General features: G+C 46.8%; 1 protein-coding gene and 1 long non-coding RNA gene across 2 annotated transcripts; one reads left to right on the forward strand and one right to left on the reverse strand.

The window, feature by feature from the left end:
- Nucleotides 1-255: 255 nt before the first annotated feature.
- On the reverse strand, nucleotides 256-16,551 carry LOC149303857 (zinc finger protein 646-like). The gene is made up of 2 exons (XM_089480953.1): nucleotides 15,455-16,551; nucleotides 256-9,110 (listed from the first exon to the last, which is right to left on the reverse strand). Exon 2 carries the CDS (start codon nucleotides 8,985-8,987, stop codon nucleotides 4,044-4,046), a length of 4,944 nt encoding a protein of 1,647 aa, XP_089337079.1. The 5' UTR covers nucleotides 8,988-9,110; nucleotides 15,455-16,551; the 3' UTR covers nucleotides 256-4,043.
- Nucleotides 1,196-11,708, forward strand: LOC149303858 (uncharacterized). The gene is made up of 2 exons (XR_016272008.1): nucleotides 1,196-1,273; nucleotides 11,380-11,708. It is a non-coding gene; the product is annotated as an uncharacterized LOC149303858 (long non-coding RNA).
- Nucleotides 16,552-20,040: the final 3,489 nt, after the last annotated feature.

Consider the following 20,040-nt stretch of genomic DNA (forward strand, 5'->3'; position numbering starts at 1 on the left):
CTTCAAGTCACTTTCGTAAATTGTAAACATAGGATATAAATAATTAAAATAAATAAGGAAACCATGCACTCAAGTTGTCTGTCCCCAAACAGCCATGTTCATGTGTACCTACTGGTGTGTAACGGTGCCTTGCTACTGCCAGTCTCCTGGCTATTCGAATTGATATTAGTGGGACTTTTCTATCACTGTTAAAATATCCGGTCACTGGCAGTCAGTCTGACAAAGAAAGCAAAGAGGAGGAAAAAAGAATGCTACTTTTAGAAACCAAGAACAATTTATTTGCAGTTTTAAGTGTTTCACATATCAGGCATGGCCACCAGGAGGTGCCACATACCCGTCCTATCAACGTACCAGGGCAAAACCCAAGGTGAAGGGCATCTAATAGGGCAGAGAGAGAAGCAAAATTCCAACGTCATCTCCCCATCTCTGGAAGGGCAGTGAGAACTAGTGAGTTAGAACTATTGAGTTAGAAAGGAGAATGACTTATCATTTGAAAAGTGTTTTTCCTCATGACATCCCGACCCCTTAAAAAAAAAAACCTCACAAAGCCAACAACCCAGAGACATTCACACAGAAGTACATCTAAGTACAATGGTGATATTTAGAGAACTGTTTTGAGAAGGCAGAGGGAAGGAAAGAAAGCATTTCCAAACATAAACATTTAGAAATGTTTTAACTATTTTGGGGGAGTGAGGGGCTTTTGCTGAAGCCATGTTGTCAGTTTTTGAAAACAGCAGCATCAAACAGAACTAGAGCTTCAACGCTGAATACATACAGGTGTCATAAAAATAAAAATAAAAGGAAGAGAGGGGACGTATTTCAGTTGGCAAAATGAAACACACATAAACACACACAAATATATTTATATATGTCCTTCCCACCCCAGTAAAAAATATTACCCAACTATGTTAGAAATTCTATAAAACGTTCACAACTGAGAATTCTCTACTACTTATAAACGGCTACTTTTTCACTGGACTGAGTTGGCTGAAGACTTTGGATAGCTTCCACTCAGACGTTTGCACCCAGTGCAAATTTTATCTGCAATGTGCCAAGAAGTTCTGCTTGGATGAGATAAAGATGGAGATGGCTTCAGAGCACGCCATGAATCTTTTTGTCCTTGCCAACCCATTAACAGAAGAGAAAAGACTGGCAACAGTCTAGTTTCTAGTCCTCTTGTTTCAAAACTGAATGAGTCTTTCAAAGGATTCCCCCGACAGCTAGCTGATCCCTGTGGACCTGGCCAGCCCTGGAGAAGTTTTAAATCATGTGGGTAAGAACACTTCTATGCATTCAGAAAAATCTCCTGTTGGGACTCTACCACTTCAGATCATGAAAAGCGGGTGGGTGGGTTCATGCAAACATGAGTGAGACGCTTTTGAATTGTTGGTTTTAGGGACAAAACATTCCCTCCTGGCCAATGTCTTGATGTGCTAAGTTATGAGATGCAGGGAAGAGTTAAAACATGAACGTTTTCAAATCTTCAATTCTTTTACAGTCTAAAGCAGTGTAGCCTCCAAGAGGACTCTGTCAGGTTCAGATCAATTCCATGGCTAGAACTAAAATTTGTTAGAACAAGGAGACTCAAGATCAACCCAGAAAATTATTCCAGATGCTCTCTAAACAGTAACTCTTTCAAGACAAATGCTTGTAGGGATGGACAACATATGGCCCCAAACATAGTATGGGACTACAATCTCCACCATCCCTCACCAATAGCTATTCTGGCTAGGGCCAGTGGGAACTGCAGTCAAAAACATCTGGAGGGTCACACTTTCTTCACCTCCACTCAGACAATCATATGCGGGAAGGGAGAGGTTTACTTCAGCCAGTGATGTCCTGACTATATCTTTCCTTCTTTCGTTTTAGAAACAATGGTCCTCAGCCTTTAGCTGGGCCATTTTAGCACCAATTTTGGGGTCAATTCCTGTTGGAGAAAAAGGCCTCTCCTGGGGTTAAAACAGCCCAGAGTGTGCCAAAACATGCTACAATTGCCTCCCACATCCTCCAGGATGTGTCTGGGCAAAGAAAAAAAGGAGTTTAAAAAACAAAACAAAACCAGGGGTCCCTGGAAGGACACATCAGTTGCACTTTTGCCATTCCTGATCTATACCATGGCCTTGACTGAACAGGTCTTTTTGTGGCTGCCATTGGTTGAAAAACAAAGAGTGTAATGCCCAAGCATGTTTACTTTGACCGAAATAATCATCCCAAGGAAGAGTTATGATACGTAAGAAAAAACAACAACCCTTGAGCAATAAATTAACTGCTGTGGACCTCTGAGGCCTCCTCTCCTTCTGTTTCTACAACTGATATTCTCCCTTCCTCCCTCTGGGTCTGCAGGGGATGTTAGGTGGTTATATGACAATAACAACCAGATGAGAGCTGAGGACTCCTGTGCCATGAAGGACAGCCACAGAGTAGTCATCCTCAGCCTGGTGCCTCAGGCAGGTGTTGGGTGACAACTCCCAGCATCCACAGCAAGCAGGCCATGTGGGTCAGGGATGATGGAGGTTGCAGTCCAAAACATCTCAAAGGCACCAGGTTGGGGAAGATGGCTAGAGAAGAAAGGAAGGAAGGAAGGAAGGAAGGAAGGAAGGAAGGAAGGAAGGAAGGTTGTTGCCCTACAAAACCATTTCCCCAAACATTCTGTCCTGTGGGCTAGACATGTTAAGAGATTTGTCTGATTGAGATTGGAAAGTACAGTCGGCTCTCCACATTTGCTGGCGATAAGGGTGCAGGACCCCCATGAAAGTGGGGAAAAAAAACCCTACAAATTAAAAAAACACTTTTTTAAATCTGAAAGAACACTTCTCTAGGAATGTCTTGGTCCTCTAGTACAACTCTATGGCCAACATCCAGCAGAACTGACCACAGAATTGCACTGGAGGACCTACAAATGTCCAGAGAAGTGTTTTCTCTAGGTTCTTCAGTGTGACTTCTGGCAGAGTCAGGCTGGAAAATCTAGAGTTTCCCAGAGGGAACATATTAACCAAATCTACAAATGATCAAAGCCACAAATGTGGAGGGCCAACTGTTAAAACTTTCACTGACTGTGTTCTTAAGTAGTTTCTGCTTATTTCATTAAAGCTGGCCCTGGAGAACGTTCAGGTGGACTGGGCTACAGTTCTGCAGAGGAGAATTTGTTTACTCACATAAAACCCATGCTTTAAGTCAGTTGCCTCTGGAGACCAACTGTAATTAACACATTGTTCTTTTAAGTAAACAGTTTTCAGACCCTGTTTTGAAAGAGATCAAAATCTTGGACATTTTTTTTTAAAAGAAAAAACTTCCCTTCACACCAAGGAAATGTTTACCCTTTTCCAATTAAGGAGGTAGAAATTAAAAGAATTACTCCACACCAAGGGTTCTTGTTCAGCTTTGTTCAACAATTACACTGAGCGACAACCCAGCTTGTTGTTTTCCCTTTCAGACAGTTCTTCTGTATTTTTTCCTCTAAAAACAGTAATTTAAATACCATATGTGACTTAAACATGGACTTACTACTCATCTGACTTTCCAAATGTATTTAAAAGCATTACCAAAAAAGACCCACAATTGTTCAAAATTTCAAATCAGTAGGGAGCTTTAAGCACATGCTCAAAAGGTTCCAAGGATGCTCAATTTCAGTTCTCCAAATAGGACTCAAGACAAAAAAAAAGTTATATGTTGCCATAGGGGGGCATTTTCAAAGGACACAAAGGAGGTATGGTTGGAGGTCTTAATATAACATGCCATGAAGGAAGAGAGCTCAACCTCCCTAGTACTTCCTGACCAGATGTTCTGTAGAGAATACGGGTTCACTCAGCCAATCTTCCTTTTATTTTTACCCATGCCTCCCCAGATTTCCCCCTAAAGCTTTACCCCCAACATCCACATGGAACCCCCCCATCTGTATCCTCCTCCTCTTCCTTTTTTTCAATGCAAGGACAATTGTTTCCATGAAGAAGGTTCCCCACCCAGCCATTCTGAATTTCCCTGCAGTTTAATCTCCCTGCCATATAGTCCTTGGCACAAAACCTTCACAAACGTGCCCACAACTCTCAGCTGGCTGCCCCCGTAGCCCCCGGATGCCCATTGTCCTTGGCATGCAAGAGCTGGTGCTGCTGGAAGCTGAGGTGGTGAACAAACTTCTTCGAGCAGACAGGACAGACCAAAAACCCCTCCTCTTTTGTCCCACAGCAGGCCTTGACATGGGCGGCCAAGCGCCGGGCAGTCCGGAAGGCTTTGTTGCAGCAGGGGCACCGGTGGCGTTTCTTGTTTTTGTGGGTGTGAAGGTGGTTCTTGAGGGCCAGGCGGTTGTAGAACTCCTTCTGGCAGATGGGGCAGCGGTAGAGGCCAGTGGCATGCACCTGCTTGTGGTTGAGGAGACTACCAGCATGGCGGTACGTCCGCTCACACTGGTCACACTTGTAAGGCCGCTCCTCCAGTGTCTGACTGGCTGAGGCTGTGCCATGGGGGAAGGAGTCACCATCCTCAGCCGCAGCCTCGCTCTGATGCTTCCTCCGGTGGTGCATCAGATCCTTGGAGGCTCGGTAGGCTTTGCCACACTCCGAGCACTCATAGCGTTTCTTTGTGTGTACACGACTGTGGTTCTTGAGAGCAATGTGGCTGGGAAAGCGTTTGGGGCATGAATGGCATGGAAAGGACCCCCCTGGAGCACCCCCAGTCCTGCTCCACTGCTCCCTTCCAGGAGCCACTTTGTTCCTCTCGCATCCTTGCCGTGCAGTGCCACTGCTACCGCCAACATTGCAAGGACTGGGACGACGCTGGTGCCTGAGTAGCTGCCGCTGCCACTTAAAGGCCTTGCCGCAATCCGCACACTGGTGGCGTTTGACTTCGTAATGGATTCGCTGGTGGTTTTTTAGGGACATGAGGTTGGGATAGGCCTTGCTGCACAAGGAGCAGGTGAAGTGCCCAACTTTGTGGCTCTTCTGGTGGTTGAGCAGACTGCCCGCATGGCGGTACGTACGCCCACATTCGCCACACTGGTAAGGGCGCTCCTCAGGATCCAGGCGATGATTGGTAGCACTGGGATGTTGGGCAGAATTCTCCCTTTTCCCAGCCCGTTTGGAACGTGTGGCTCTCCGGGAGGGATGGGAAGAGGAGTCCTGTTTCCTCACACAGTGCGCCCGCTGATGGCTGGCCAGTTGCTTCTGAAGTCGAAAGGCCTTGGGGCACTCAGGGCACCGGTAGCGTTTGCTTTCAAAGTGGGTGCGGTTGTGGTTCTTCAAGGCCATGAGGTTGTAGAATTGCTTCTGGCAGACACCGCAATGGAAAAGCCCTGTCTTGTGTGTCTGCTTGTGGTTGATCAGGCTGCCTGCATGCTTGTAGCTACGCTCACACATATCACACTGGAAGGGGCGCTCCAAGTCTTCCTCTTCAACTGGGGTATTTTCCTCTTCCCCTGATGTGTTCTTCTCTTTCTCTAACTTCTCATCTTCTTGGGCAAAATGCAAAGGCCAATGGGCTTCTAGTACTGTTTTCCCCTCATACAACTCTCCACAGATATCAAACAGCTGAGTCTTCCTATGCTCTGACTGGCTAGCCTTCGATGCTCCACCTTCACCTCCTCCCGATTTTTCCTCTCCAGGGGACTTAATGCATGGCGGGTCTTCCCTGGTTTGATGCACCACAACCCTATGGTCCTGGGGCTCTTCCTTGGGCATCTCATAGGAAAAAAGCTGTTCTCCTGATGCAGCAGGGACCGTTTGCCGGATTTCTGGCACACTGCCATTCACCTTGCACCTTGGATGGTTCCGGAGATGGTTCCTATAAGCTGACAGGTTGGGGTACAGGCGGCAGCAGACGCTGCACTGGTAATCCCCAATCTGGTGGATTTTCTTGTGGTTGACCAAGCTGCCACCATGACGATAGGTCTTCCCACATTGGCTGCAGGCATAAGGCCGGTTGTCCAGGGGCTCACTGGGAGCAGCAGACACCTCTACTGGAAGCAGGGGTGGCTGGTCCTCCTCTAGGCGGGAAGTTCGCCGGAGCTGGATGGATGTGTCTGCTAAGGCAGCAGCTTTCTCCTCCAGATGTCCTTCGCTGTGCTTCTCCAAGCTGGCCATATCGTCGAATGTCTGACCACAGTAGCCACAAATGTGAGAGAGAAGTTGCTCTTCTTCTCGGTCCCCACCACCATCCAGCTGCTCTTCTGCCTCCCTTTTGAGACCCACATCTTGCCCATCTCTTTGGGTTTCTCCTTCTTCATGCAACAGGCTATGATGCTGGTGAAGGTCCTCCTCACTGGGGAAAATCATGCCACAGAAACTGCAAAGAAAGGGCTGCTCCTCAGCATTGCTATCCACACCGGGACTGCCTTGAGAGGATGCCATGCCCCTGGCATGCGCATGGAAATGGTTTTTTAGAGCTAGAAGACTGGAATATTCTTTGGGGCACAGGGAGCACTGATAGATTCCAAGTTGGTGAGTCTCTTTGTGGATCATCAAACTAGTGGCCTGGTCAAAGCCAAGCCCACATTGGTCACAGAGATAGTGGGGTACTTCACAGTCACCTGGCAATGGTGAAGGAGCTTGTGACTGCCAACCATTGGTGATAGGACCTTCTTCCCAAACATTATAGCTGTCACTGAGCTCATCTCCTGAGGGCTGCATCCCTGGCAAGGCAGCTCCATCTTCCACTTCACCATCCTCATCCTCATTCATGACCACTGTGGTCTCAGACTGTCCCTTCCTGGGTTTCTGATGTCCACGCAAGTGGCTCTTGAGTGAAGCTACATTTTGAAAATGCTTCCCGCAAATTGAGCAGCTGAAGTCCCCTGTCTGATGCGTCTGCTTGTGATTGATGAGGCTCCCTGAGTGCCGGTATGATTTGCCACACTGGTCACAACCATACAACCGCTGGAGGGGAACAGGGGACCCAGCCCTCTCAGCCATCCCTTCTGCCTGCTCCTTTTCGCCGTTGTGCTGGAGGACGTGACTCTGCAGGCTGTCTGCACTGGCAAAGGTCATCCCACACTGGTGGCAGACATGGGCAACCTCTGAGGCAGGAAGGACATCCTCAGCCACAGTTGCCCCATTCTCCAGGGCTTCCACATCCTGTTTGATAGCCTGGAGGAGATCTGCCTCTTGAGAGTGAAAGACACTGAGTTTGGGCACTGCTGCCGTCTCAATGTCTTCAGAGGAGGGCAGGTGGCGTAGTTGATGGAGCTGGAACTCGGCCTCCTCCTCAAAGCTCTCCCCACAACTGCTGCACGTGAGGCCACCCCCTTGTTCCCGACCACGCATACGAGCTGCCCGCAAATGTACACGGACGTGATTCCGGAGTGCCATAAGGTTTGAATATTGCTTGGGGCAGATGGAGCACTGGAAAATCCCTGTCTGGTGTGTGTGGCGGTGGTTCACAAGACTGCCACGGTGCCGGTAACTCCGTCCACAATCGCCACACCGGTAAGGACGGTCTTCCTCTTCGATGCCTCTTTCCTCCTCTTCCTTCGGACAGGAGGCTCCTCTCCAGACATCCAGTCGCTGTGAATGGCAGTCTCTGGGGTCCCCAGGGCTGCCCTCATCTCGATGAATGTCCGAGACAGCAGAAAGATGTCGAGAAGGCTCCTCCGTGGCTGATGAGCTGAGCTTGGACTTCAGGTGAACCCGCAAATGGTTCTTCAAGGCAGCCAAGTTGTAGAGCTGTTTTGAGCAGACAGTACAGCTGTAGACACCGATCTGGTGGCTCTTTTTGTGATTGATAAGACTTCCAGCATGCCGGTAAGTCCTGCCACAGTCACCACAGCGGAAAGGACGCTCCTCCAGTAAAGGATAGCTTTCCTCTCCTTTCAAACTTGCTTCCCAGGTGCCATTGGAACCAGGTGCTGGTTGAGAAGGGGTAATGCCTTCCTCCTCTTCTTCATCTGCCTCCTCTGGATAGAGGCAACTGTGTTCCTTCAGCTCCTCCTCATCAGCAAAAGTTCCACCGCATCGGACACACAACTCCCCGTCTGGGTTACAACGTTCGCCACCTCCTGCCTTAGCAGTGTCTTTGAGGCTGCAAGGGACACTGTCTCCCAAGTTTGTGCCTGCTGGGGGAGGCTGATAGATATCCAGCTTTGCCAAGGTCTCGATGGAGTCCTCCTCCCAGATGCTGTGGTCAGAGCCGTCCCAGGCTGGCAGGCCAGTTGTCTTGCTCTCATCCTGGCTGTGGGCCTTCTGGTGGCTCAGCAGCTCTGAAGGGAGCCGGAAAGCTCTGTGGCAAAAACGGCACTTGTAGGGCCGATACTCTGAGTGGAGACGAGTGTGGCTCTTGAGTGCCATGAGGTTGGAGAAGGCTTTGAAGCACATGGCACACTGGTACACACCCAGCGTGTGGCTTTGCTTGTGGTTGGTCAGGCTGCCTGCATGCTTGTAGGCCTTGTCACACTGGTTGCATTTGTAGCGCCGTTCATCCTCTGTGGCCCTGATTCCTCCCACAACTGTTGCCTCCTCCTCTTCACTCTGGTGCACTGGGAGCCGCTCCTCTTTCTCCACTTCCACCTTGACTGGGAACTGCAGCTGAGGAAAGTCAGCAGGCACCACTGATTCAGCAATGTACTTCTCCAGGTTGGTCAACAGGCTCCCACTGCTGCTTTCCATCCCAGAATAGGCATCACCATCCAACGAAGACATGTCCTGGACCTTCTGAAAGGTGTAGCTGCCTCCATTACTTCCTTCTTCTTCTTCCTGGTCCCTATTAACATGAGCCATGCAGCGGTGATTGGCCAGCTGGGAGGAAGCCCGGAATCCCCGTCCGCAGTCCTGGCACTTGTGACGCTTCTCCTCCAGATGGGTGCGGAGATGGCTTTTGAGGGCCATGGGGTTGGAAAAATCTTTCTGGCATACCAGGCAGTGGAAGAGTCCCACCTCATGGGTGTGCTTGTGGTTCACCAGGCTGCCAGCATGGCGGTAGCTGCGAGGACACTGTTTGCACTTGTACGGACGTTCCTCTTGCCCAGCTGACTGTTCGCTGGCCAGGGCAGCATCTCCCTCAGCCATCGCTCACATCAGATGTTCTTACAGCTCCTCCTTCTTCTTTAAAGAGCAAGCAGAGGCCATTCTGAGGCACAAAGCCAGTCCATTGCAAAGCTGTTTCTTCCCCAGATGTTCTAACGCCAAAGCCTACAGACACAAGACAAGGACAAAAAGAACAAGATCAGAGAGCCGGATAATGGGACTGAGTGTCACTAGGCTAGAAAGGGAAAACTGATCAGTATCCTACCAAACAGGTATGCATCTGTCTGAGGTTTTTCTCCTATACAGATCTATTTTTTGTCATATCCATGCTTTTATTGTTAAACTAGGCACTGGTATTGCTATCAGAAAATTTGCTGTTGTGCACCTTCTAACTTAGGGCCACTCTATGGTGAACTTATCAAGGAGTTTTCTTGCCAAGATTTGTTCAAAGGGAATATGTCTTTGTCTTCCTTGGAGGCTGAGAGAATGTGACTTGCCTGAGGTCATCCAGTAGGTTTCCATGGCCATGTGGGGATTCAAAACCTGGTCTCCAGAGTCCTAGTTCCATGCTCAGACTACTATACCACACTGGCTCTCTCTATCAGAAAATATAGGCATACAAAATAGAATAGGAGGTGGGAAAACATGGACACCCTGGACTTTGCCCCTTCAGATCAGTGGACCTGTAGAAAGCAACCACTCTTTCTTTGCTCAGGGCTACATTTCCTCAGGGGATGATTTCTTGAAAGAATCCATATAGGTGGTGCATGGGATAGGGATTAAAAGTTGGCATAGCCAAATCCATCTCTCTTCCTCAAGCCACTTCCTTCTTTTACTTTCCCTCTCTGCCAAACAGGCTGCAAGGTAACAGAGATGGTGCATGCCAGAGGTTTGAACAGATCACTTGCTGAACACTGTTTTCTTCCATCCATCCACTGCTCCATCTGCTCAGCACCCCCTTTCCCTTCCAATCCTCCATCCTCTCAGCTCCCTTCACCTGCATACAGTTAAAACAAGGGTGCACGTTGCCAATCTTGTTGCACATGCTTATCCAGGAGTGAAACCTTCTGAATTTAGTGTAGCTTACAGGCATACCTCAGTTAGCCTCTAACAGAGAAGCTTTTTTTAACAAAGTCTTTTGATGTCTGCCAAGCTCTCTCCTTGCCTGTATCTAGCTGGATATTTTGTTTGTTTTTGTTCATTTTTAAGCAGAAGCAGTATTGGGAGAATGATGGAGGTTTGGATTAAAATAGGCCTTTGATGCTGGATTGCAGAAGCATGTTTACTGTAAACGATGCAATGCTTGAACTGAGAAAGAACAGTATTCTGCTACAGCCGATCTGACCGTAGCTGTGTGAACCTACCTATAATAGGCAAGATAAACAGTAGCTGTCTCCAGACTGCCTTACTGAGTATGCTTGAATACCAAAATACAGACAAAAAGGTGTGTGTGTGGGGGGGATATATAAGTCTGCCTTACCAGCTTTCCTTAGCAGCCCATTTCCACCAGGTCTCTTCAGGTTCAACTGTCAAAATCAAGCAGGAGTTGACCTAAGAGCCTTCTGACCTGGGAAATGGATGCTTTTTATGGGCAGTGTGAAGACACAGATGGGAGGAAATTGTCACATCGGTGTCCAACTGCCATGCTAGGTAGCTCATTGGTGTTTCTTGATTTAGCCTGACCTTTTTGGACTACAGCTCCCAGAACCCTCCAGTCAGTGTGGAAACACTGAAAGTTGCAGTCTAAAAAGCAATGTGTCCTAAATGAGTCCCAGACAGATCAGTGGCCTGACTCATTATGACTCAGCTTCAGCTATGTAGGAGATTTGTCTTATGGCACAAAGCAAGGGATTTCAACATGGCTGATATTGGCACTGGGCCTCCTCTGAGCAGTTGTGTAGGCCCCAGCACCCAGAATGGGGTCCTCGGAGACACCAGCCTTGAGTTCCCCCTTCAACCATTGTCAACCATTTTTCCTAGCCCGGAGCTCCCAACAGTGTGAGACAGCTGAATCAAAGAAAGCAATAATGGCAGGTGGTGCTTCTCAGACTGGCTGTTATTGACTACTGCTGGGAAGCCCCCCCCCCTTTTTTTTTTTTTTGCCCAAGATCACCTCAAACTTAGAGCTGCAAATGTTCCTAAGAACCTGTTCTTCTCGTGATGACACCACACAAGTAAACCATGAGCCTGTATGGCTCAAGTCTAGGTTATCTGAAGGACCATAATCTCCCATATGAGTCTGCTCATGTTTTGAAATCTTCTGGGGAGGGCCTTCTCTGTTTCATCACCCTCACAGGTACACCTAATGAAATACAGGAGAGGGCCTTCTCAGTGGTTGCCCCCTGGTTCTGGAGCTTCTTTGCTAGACAGATTAGACTGGTGCTCTCCTTGTTATCTTTCTGAAGAATACTTTTTGTTTGTTTGTTTGTTTCAGCAGGCCTGAGAAGATGCATAACGAAAACAGGCTTTGCCAGAATGGTGTAGTGGTCAAGCACTGGACTACAACTCTGGGGACCAGGGTTCAAATCCCCACTTCGTCATGGAAACCCCCTGGGTGACCTTGGCCAAGTCACACTCTCTCAGAGAAAGGCAAAGGCAATCCCCTCTGAACAAATCTTGCCAAGAAAATCCCATGATAGGTTTGCCTTAGGATCACCATCGGTCAGAAACTATTGGAAGACATGCAACAACAATGGGCTTTGAATAAATATGCTGCACTATTTGTTGCTTTCTTTTTAACAATTAAACTGGTTTTAATTTTGACTGGTTTTAATTTTGATAGTTTAATTATGTTTTTAACTTCTGTATGAGGAGAACATTTAGCTGTGCTTGTTTTAACGGTTGTAATCGCTTTGAGTCCTGAACTGGGGAAAAGGTGGGATATAAACAATAAGTAATTTGAAGTAGGAATTTGCTTACTTCAATCCTAATTATGTGGTATGGAACCAAATGATAGTGCAATGGTGGGATTCTTGGGGAGGAAAAGCCATAGCAGTCACTACCCAAAGGCAACGAGAACCAGTTTACTTCCCTGCCTACTGTCATAATTCCTGGGTCCAGAAAGTGGAAGAGAGTCTGAGAGTGTAAGAGCAGAGCAGAAGTTGAAGAACAGAAACCCTAAAGCAACTGCATGACAGGAGCAACTGCTATTCATCTCCTGCTCACTGGACCCTTGTCTAGAACAAGGATGGAAAATGTTCTACAGATGTTCTCAGACTGCAACTCACATCACCCCTTACCACTGACCATGCTGTCTAGGGCTGAAGAAACTCACAGTCCTACAATATCTGGAGAGTCATGCATTTCTTATCAGTTTGTGAATGATCAATTCACAGTTGAATACAGCAGACCACCCAGGTAAACTTGTTTTTGCCACTAGAGATTCCTGGGGTAGCCATAGGTCGACAGGTGAATTGAAGGCACATACACAGACAAACCAGGACATGAGAAGTGGGTTTACTGAACTCCAATAAACCACAGTAAAAGACTACTGGGCTATGTTTAGCTTGGCAGTTCACAGGCAGCCCTGATTTGGTCTCCAGGAACAAGAAGAGCCTTCATCTTTCCCTCTTCCATTCAAGCAAAAATAAAGCTTTGTAGTACCAGAGCCTTCAAAACAAGCTCCCTATCTTAGAAATCTCAGTTTTATTTTTTGTGAGTTAATTAAGAGTTCAGTAGCCCATGTTCACATTATGGATTGGAGAATGAGAAACACCCCCCTTTCCTCTGCAATTACCAAAGAAAAGCAGGAAAAGCTTCTTAATGGGCTACTAGTGAAAGAAAAGGAAAAAAAAGCTTTTGTCAAGTGAACTGGCAGCGAAACATGTATCTCCATCTCCTTTAGCAGTCTATTTTGTTTCCAAGCTGGTCAAACAACAAGGAGAGATCTTTCCTTTGCAATTACCAAAGAAACCAGGTGGACTAACAGGAGAGGGGCAGATACATTTGTTTCTTCACCAGCAACCTGGTCATTCATCTGCACAGAATTACCAGTCATCTACAGCAACCAGGGAAGGGGTAAAGTACAAGGCTCGACTCTTGCTATTACTATGTTTATCTGTTTTGTCCTCCAGTTTATGCCTTTTCCTCACCATCCCCAATAATTTTCACACTTTGAAAGATTCAGCATCTTACTTCAATGTGTTATACTTGATCACTTCCATTGTAACAGTTCCCAGAGGAAAGCTGCACTCGTCTGTTACAACAAAACAAGAGATCAATAGGACACCCAAAGAATGAACAAGTGTACTGCGACATGAAATTTAATGTTCTATAGCCTGCTCTGGCCTTACTCTACAATGTGTTACATCTGCTATAGTTCACAAGGCCTCATGCTATAATGTGTGGTACAGCAAGTACAGGAACTGCACAGTCATTTAGATATTATTGAACTGCAACTCCCATCATTCCTTATCACAGGCTCTACTGGTTACAGTTGCTGGGAGCTGCAGCTCAACAGCATCTGAAGGCTTGTGCAATTCCCCCTCCTCACACACTTTCTAATAAGGTAGGTATCCAGGGCTCTTTGCTAGTTTTGCTTAATCCATCTCCCTTTGCTCCAAATCTAGAAGCAGGATACATAAGATAGCCTGCAAATATACCTTGCAATGAATGTCAAGTGGAAATCACCATTAGGGATTTGGAAGTTCGTTTCTTAGTAGAGATATTTTACAAAAACGAATGGTGCCTATAAGCTGAAAGAGTTGGGAACACGTGGCTTCCAGATGTTGTTTAATTGCCACCCCCATCTCAGGCTGGGCTGGCTAGAATTTATGGGATTCAAAACAAACTGGAGAGTCACATGTCCCCTGCCCCATCCTGCACTATGTCAATGAATACCACATACTGGGAAGGGGGCAATGGAAGGATGGTATTGCCTTTGGGCCCTGCTTATGGGCTTCTTAGATGTTACTGTCTGGCAGTGCTGCAATAAAGATGCTCAAGATTCAGTGACATGGTGGATGCATGTGAACATATTATGAAATTCACACCCACCAGACTGTAAATATCAACTTGCCTAGATGCTTTTGAGGGGGCACATGATAGGGCCATCAAAAGTTACCAGCAGTGACACCTAAATGTATACTCCATGTAAAGACAGCATACCTCTGAATAACAACAAACCTGTGGGTATGGCCACATTGTTTATGGCACAACATCATTATTAACTATTAACTTTAATTCAACCCCACTTTTTCCATCCAAAACCAGGACTCAAGAGATTCACAGGGCATCAAACAAAATGCTGAATTAGTTGAACTGAACTAGCTGAGCAATTCTTGTCTCTTTATAGCAGAGGTAAGAATCATGCAGCTTTCCGGATGTCATTGGATGACAAGTCCCAGCAATCCTAGAAACTCACAGTGACAAAAATTCCTGGAGTTGCTATCCAGGAACATCCAGAAATCCATATGATTCTCATCTGTTTTATAGTATCATACTGGTTATGAATTTGGAAAGGGAGAATAGGACTTTCTATAACATCAACAATATTTGTCTTACTTCACCTGTCTCTAAAAGGACTTTGTGGATGGGCACAAAAAATATTCAACGAAGAGTACATACAACCTACTCTAAATGTAAATAGAGAAGTGTCAGACTGGGGAAACTAACTTCAGGTCTGTCAGGAAGTGAGGTTTAATGACAGTAAACCAGAAATAGGCCAAAATTTAAAGACAGGTCTTGAACTGGGAGTAATGTGCATCTGGTTTCTACCCAAGTGTGCTCCGATACCCCTCAAACTATCTGATGTGAGGGATTGGTACCATATTTGTAATGCATTATTAGAAGGAGTCTCTTTCCTTCCTGAGAGCTCTTGTGGACCAGGAATGGCTCATGAATTGTCACCAGTCCACAGACTGCCCCTTTGAACAGTACTGCTCTAACAGGTTTCTCTTCCCAAAGCTTACAAGCAGGGTTAGTCAATTTAAGAGCCCTCCAGATGTTGTTCGACTGCATCTCCCATGACCTTTTGTCAATCGCTATGCTATCTGGGGGTTGATGGGAACTTCAGTCCAACAATGTCTGGGACAGAAGACATATGCCACCTTTGACTTAGTGCAAGATTCTGTCACAACAGAGATGAGAAGAAAACTCAAAAAGTATTTTGTAATACTGATGCTTGTGAGAGGAAGGAGAGAGCTGTGTGATTTTGGACTGGGTTTGTCTCTTGTTTTTCAGAATAGGGCAAAATGTAATGGATTCAAACTAACAGGACCTGAGTATCAGGACTCCTTTCCCCCAATTTTGGGAATGTGAGGGGTCTAGGAAACCCCTAGGGATTTTCTATTCCAATGACAGATTGGTTTCTATTTCCCACCATTTGAGGATGAACACTTTACCCAATGACCCAGCAAAGCGCTTGAAGATGAATGCTGCCTTGTACACTTTTGTTTGGTGGGTTCCAAAACAACAACACCCCACCTGCTTCTGTATAAGTGTGTTAAACACAGTCCTGAGGTTATGTGTTCTGGTTCTAAAGTTGCTTGCAAGGAGTGTCGCTTTCTTACCTCTCAGAGTATGCTGAGCATCCTTGATGAGCACAAAGCTTCTCTAACAGAAGGTGACTTGAATTTCCTTCCCCAAAAAGGAGGCATATTGAGCCTTTAAAGACACACACACATATACAATGGGGGAAAGGGAGGACAGTGAGGTTTCCTAAATTGGAACAGTTGAGTTCAAACTGCTACATATCCGGCTAGGATTTTCCATTTTGAAAAGGGACAAGTCTTCATGGAGATTCCCACTTTCAGTTCAGAAGATGTCAAAGAAACAGTCTTTTTTAAGAAAAACAAAACGCAAGTTTGAAAAGGATCCCTGAGACTGGAAGGCAGATCTCAAAACTGATTCCAAGTATACTTCACCGTGGGCCTGAGTACAAAACTTTTAAGAAAACACGTGTAGAAAATTCAGGCTGTAATCTCTCAAAAGAGCTGAAAGTCCTGGAGCAATCAAAGCATTATTACATATGAGGCCAAGCCCTAGGTCCCAGCAGAGGCAGCGGTGCTTTGCGATGGGTCAGACACCCAAATGATTTAGGAAGGAGCAGAGCTGAGCGACGATGGTCTGTGTCACATCTTCAGGACCACTGAGAAGGGGGCATCTGAAGGGAACCAGATCCAGGAGGACAGAGGGCGAGGCGACCATACTTCAGGGAAAGGAGAGCCGCAAACTCAATGCCCCACATTCAGAGTTCAGTCCTGAGGCACCCAGCCTAGTCTCGCTTCACTTCTGGGGAGGCTCCATTCCTGGGGAAGGGGCATCCAAAGCACTGCAGAGTCCACTGGAGCTCCAGGCATGAGGCAGGAGAGAGGTCCCACGGTGCTGCCTTGGTTTCCTGGGGGGCAGAGAGAGGCAAGGGCCCTGCTGCTCTTCCTCCCAAAGAGGGCTGAGATGGTCCCTTGGAGGCCAAGGGGGCAAACATAACTCTGGGGTGCCCTGCCCTCCCCCAGCGCCTCTGGAGCCCCCCAAAGAGCCAAGGCCGGCCCCCAGGAGCCCCCCACTTCCCCCTGAGGGACCTCCAGCCTCGGGGAGGGCCGCCCCCAGAGCCCCCCAGCTCCAGAGACCAGGCTTCGCCTTGGAAGGAGCCACACAGGCGAGGGCAACAACAAACACTTCCTTTTGTTGCTAGGAAACAGGAAGTGCGCACCCGCCAAAGCGGTCCCCCTCCAGCCCGAACCAGGCTTCACTTCCGGTTGTGGTGTCACGCTCAAAGTGTTCCCCTCCCTTCAAAAACTTGGCATAAATCTAGAGTCAGTCCCACCCACTCCCTCCCTTTTTAAAAATGGTTCAAAATAACACAGAGTTGACTTCCTGGGAAATATGGGAAGCCCTCCGCACAGGTTTAAAAAGGGCCGCGTTTCTTCCTATCGGTGAGCCGCTCTAGAGTAAAAGCTCTACGTTGTTTTTATTTAGAACGGGAAAGCCCTTCAGTTAGAGCGGAAATGATAAGAAAAACTGAGGGTGACTCTATATTTTTATCTCTATGGCCCACTTCCCGCCGCACTTCCGGTCTGCGGCTGGAGCGCCTTCCCTCCAATGCAAAATATAGAGCACTTTCACCATAGAGTCTCAAGTCCTAGAGCGGCAATGGACGCTGACGGTGTTCTGGTCTTTATTCAAAGTTCCGCTGGAGTGCATCTATCTATGCTTCCCTCCTACATAAGGAGGCTCGCAAATATCCTTCCGACGGCAACAATGCCGCACAAAGCAAAGTTCCGCTTTAAATTTCTGCATCTCTTTTCTCCTTTAATGAAAACAGGAAAATCAGAAATCAACCCCTTTTTCTGCCTCCTTGGTTCCAAAGGATACTGAGGGGGAAATTCCCATTTATATTGCTAGATATGATTGTTATTTGATGTTTATTTTAATCTGTTTGTATATTTTTGTTGTGTACTAATTTTGTACTTATATTCCACTTTCTAGAATGTATGCCACTGGAAGATCCATTTTATTTTATTTTATTCTATTTAATGTACAGCGCTGTGTAAACCTACAGCGCTTTATAAATAAAGTTTAATAATAATAATAATAATTTGTCAATGTTCCTTATTGTTATTTATTTGCCTATGGCCTAAGAAATACATAAATTCAACCTTGGCAATGAAGAAATCAAAACAAAGAGTCCCTATATCTTGGATCAAACATTGATCAGAATGAAGACTGAAGGCAAGACATCAGGAAAAGACTAGAAAAGCAAGAAGTGATAGACAACAAACATGTGAAACTTCTATAGTTGTTAAAAGGGCAAAGAAAGAAATGGCTTGGTTTGCTCTCAGCCGGCAGATGCAAGAGGTTCGAGGCACACAGCTGAGCGGGCAAAGTGTAAAAGTTAAAAAAATGTGAAGGCTTTCATGGCCAGCATCCATAGTTTTTACTGGGTTTTTCGGGCTATTTGGCCATGTTTTAGTAGAGTTATTTCTGATGTTTCGCCAGCATCTGTGGTTGGCATCTTTGGCGAAACAGGAATAAACTCTACTAGAACACAGCCACATAGCCCAAAAAACTCACAAAAGTCCCAATATTTTGAACCTTCCAGACTTTCTGCATTTTTAAAAATGTAGGCGGGTTATAGACCGCCGAAAAGCAGCGGTCTGGCTCCGCCGCCGCTTGCAGCATCCAGGAGATGCAGCCTTTAAACGGCGCGACTCCCGGACACTGCAGAGAAGGAGCGCGGAAATCGCGCTCCTTCTCGGGCCCCGGAAGAGGCGCCGCAAGTGCCAAAGGGCGCACTCGCGGTGTCACTTCCGGTGCGCCACATGCGGACGCAGAGCGTCCGTTACGTCAATATGGCGGCGGCCGTTCCACACGGCCGCCGCCATATTGTACGTATTGACTATGTATTAGGGTTAGGGGGGTGCGGAAGCACCGCCCCTTTCTAACCCTAATACGTATTCAATACGTATTTTTTGGCGGTTTGTAACCCGCCTTAGTGCTGAAGGAAAGTGCTGAGGATAGCATAGACAGCCAAAAAGACAAACAAATGGGTCCTAGATCAAGCCTGAAATCTCCTTGGAAGCCAAGATAAAGAAACTGAAGCTGTCGTATTTTGGCTACGATATGAGAAGGCATGACTCAGTAGAAAAGAAAATAATGTTAGGAAAGCTTGGGGGAGGTAGAAAGAGAGGAAGATGGCACAGCAGGTGGCTAGACTCAATCAGGGAGGTCACAGACATGAGCTTGCAAACCTAAGCAGAGCAGAGGAGCACAGGGGGTCTTGGAGATGTCTCATCTACAGGGTCACTATGAGTTGAGGCTGACTTAAGAACAGTTAACAACATGTAGAGCCAGGATGGTGTAGTGCAGTGGTTCCCAACCTTCCTAATGCCACAATCCTTTAATACAGTTCCTCATATTGCGGTGACCCCCAACCATACAATTATTTTTCATCGCTACATGCAAATACGTGTTTTCCGATGGTTTTAGGCGACCCCTGTGAAAGGGTTGTTCGACCCCCAAAGGAATCCCGACCCACAGGTTGGGAACCACTGGTGTAGTGGTTTGAGTGTTGGGTTAGGATACTGAGAGACCAGGATATGAATCCCTGCTTGGGCTATGGAAACCCAGTGGGTGATTTTGGGTAAGTCACACACTCAACCTCAGAGGGAGACAAAGGCAAACACACACCCCTGAACAAATCTAGTCAAGAAAACTCTACGATAGGTTTGCCTTAGCATCGCCATAAGTCAGGAATGACTTGAAGGGACACAACTACCACCACCACCACAACATGGCCTATATATCCAATTGCCCTGTGACAGACGAGTGATCCAGTGAGCGAAACCCGACGGCCAACTTGGTCTCCAGTGGGAAGGTGCACAAAGAGTCCTTTGGCACTTTAAAGATGAATACAAGTATTGCATCTTGGCCATCTGGCATTTGGGGAAGGCTTCTTGTCTACTGGTGAAAAGGAACACAAATTGTATTTAAGTGGTAAACATTTGGTACACGCACAAAGTTACACCAAGTTCCTGGGCAAAAAAAAAAAAGGGGGGGGAGGCTTCTTTCCATGTAAATAGCAGTCTGGAAAAGTTACTTCTTTTGAAAACTCCTTGGCTAGAGGTATTCTAGATGTGTAGGGTGCCTCCTCTCTGGTAACATTTCCAAACACTAATTTAGGAAGTATAACACACTGAAAATTAGAAATCAAATGTGCACAAAAATCCCCCTGTACTGACATATTTTCAGAAATGCCACCCCACCCAGTGCTTCAGCCAAACTGTTCCCTATAGTAGTTGAGGGTGCATCTACCTTGTAGAAATAATGTGATCTGACACCACTATAATTGCCAAGGGTCCCTTACCAGAGGTCCTAATCGCAAAGGAGGACAAGGCACCGCACAATGTAGGGCACTGAAGAATAATTTAGGACATGATCAGAGAAGCTCAAAACACTCCTAGAAACAGACACCCCTGCTTCTTAGTCATGCTTAAAAGGGAAGACATTTTGGGATTCCTACTGAACAGAAGGCTGAAACATGTCCTGAAAAGAAGGACTTCTGGTCCCTCTGCATGAAACCCACTTGGGCAAGTCACACTTTCTCAGACCCAGAGGATGGCCATGGCAAACTCCCTCTGAACAGGGTGACCAGATGTTC

The sequence above is a fragment of the Sceloporus occidentalis genome, unplaced genomic scaffold (genome assembly GCF_023333645.1).
Source record: "Sceloporus occidentalis isolate IW3139 unplaced genomic scaffold, rSceOcc1.0.p SCAF_14, whole genome shotgun sequence".
Lineage (NCBI taxonomy): Eukaryota > Metazoa > Chordata > Lepidosauria > Squamata > Phrynosomatidae > Sceloporus > Sceloporus occidentalis.

Excerpts from the sequence above, each read along its gene's own strand:
- LOC149303857 (XM_089480953.1), bottom strand. The coding sequence starts at position 8,987 with ATGGCTGAGGGAGATGCTGCCCTGGCCAGCGAACAGTCAGCTGGGCAA.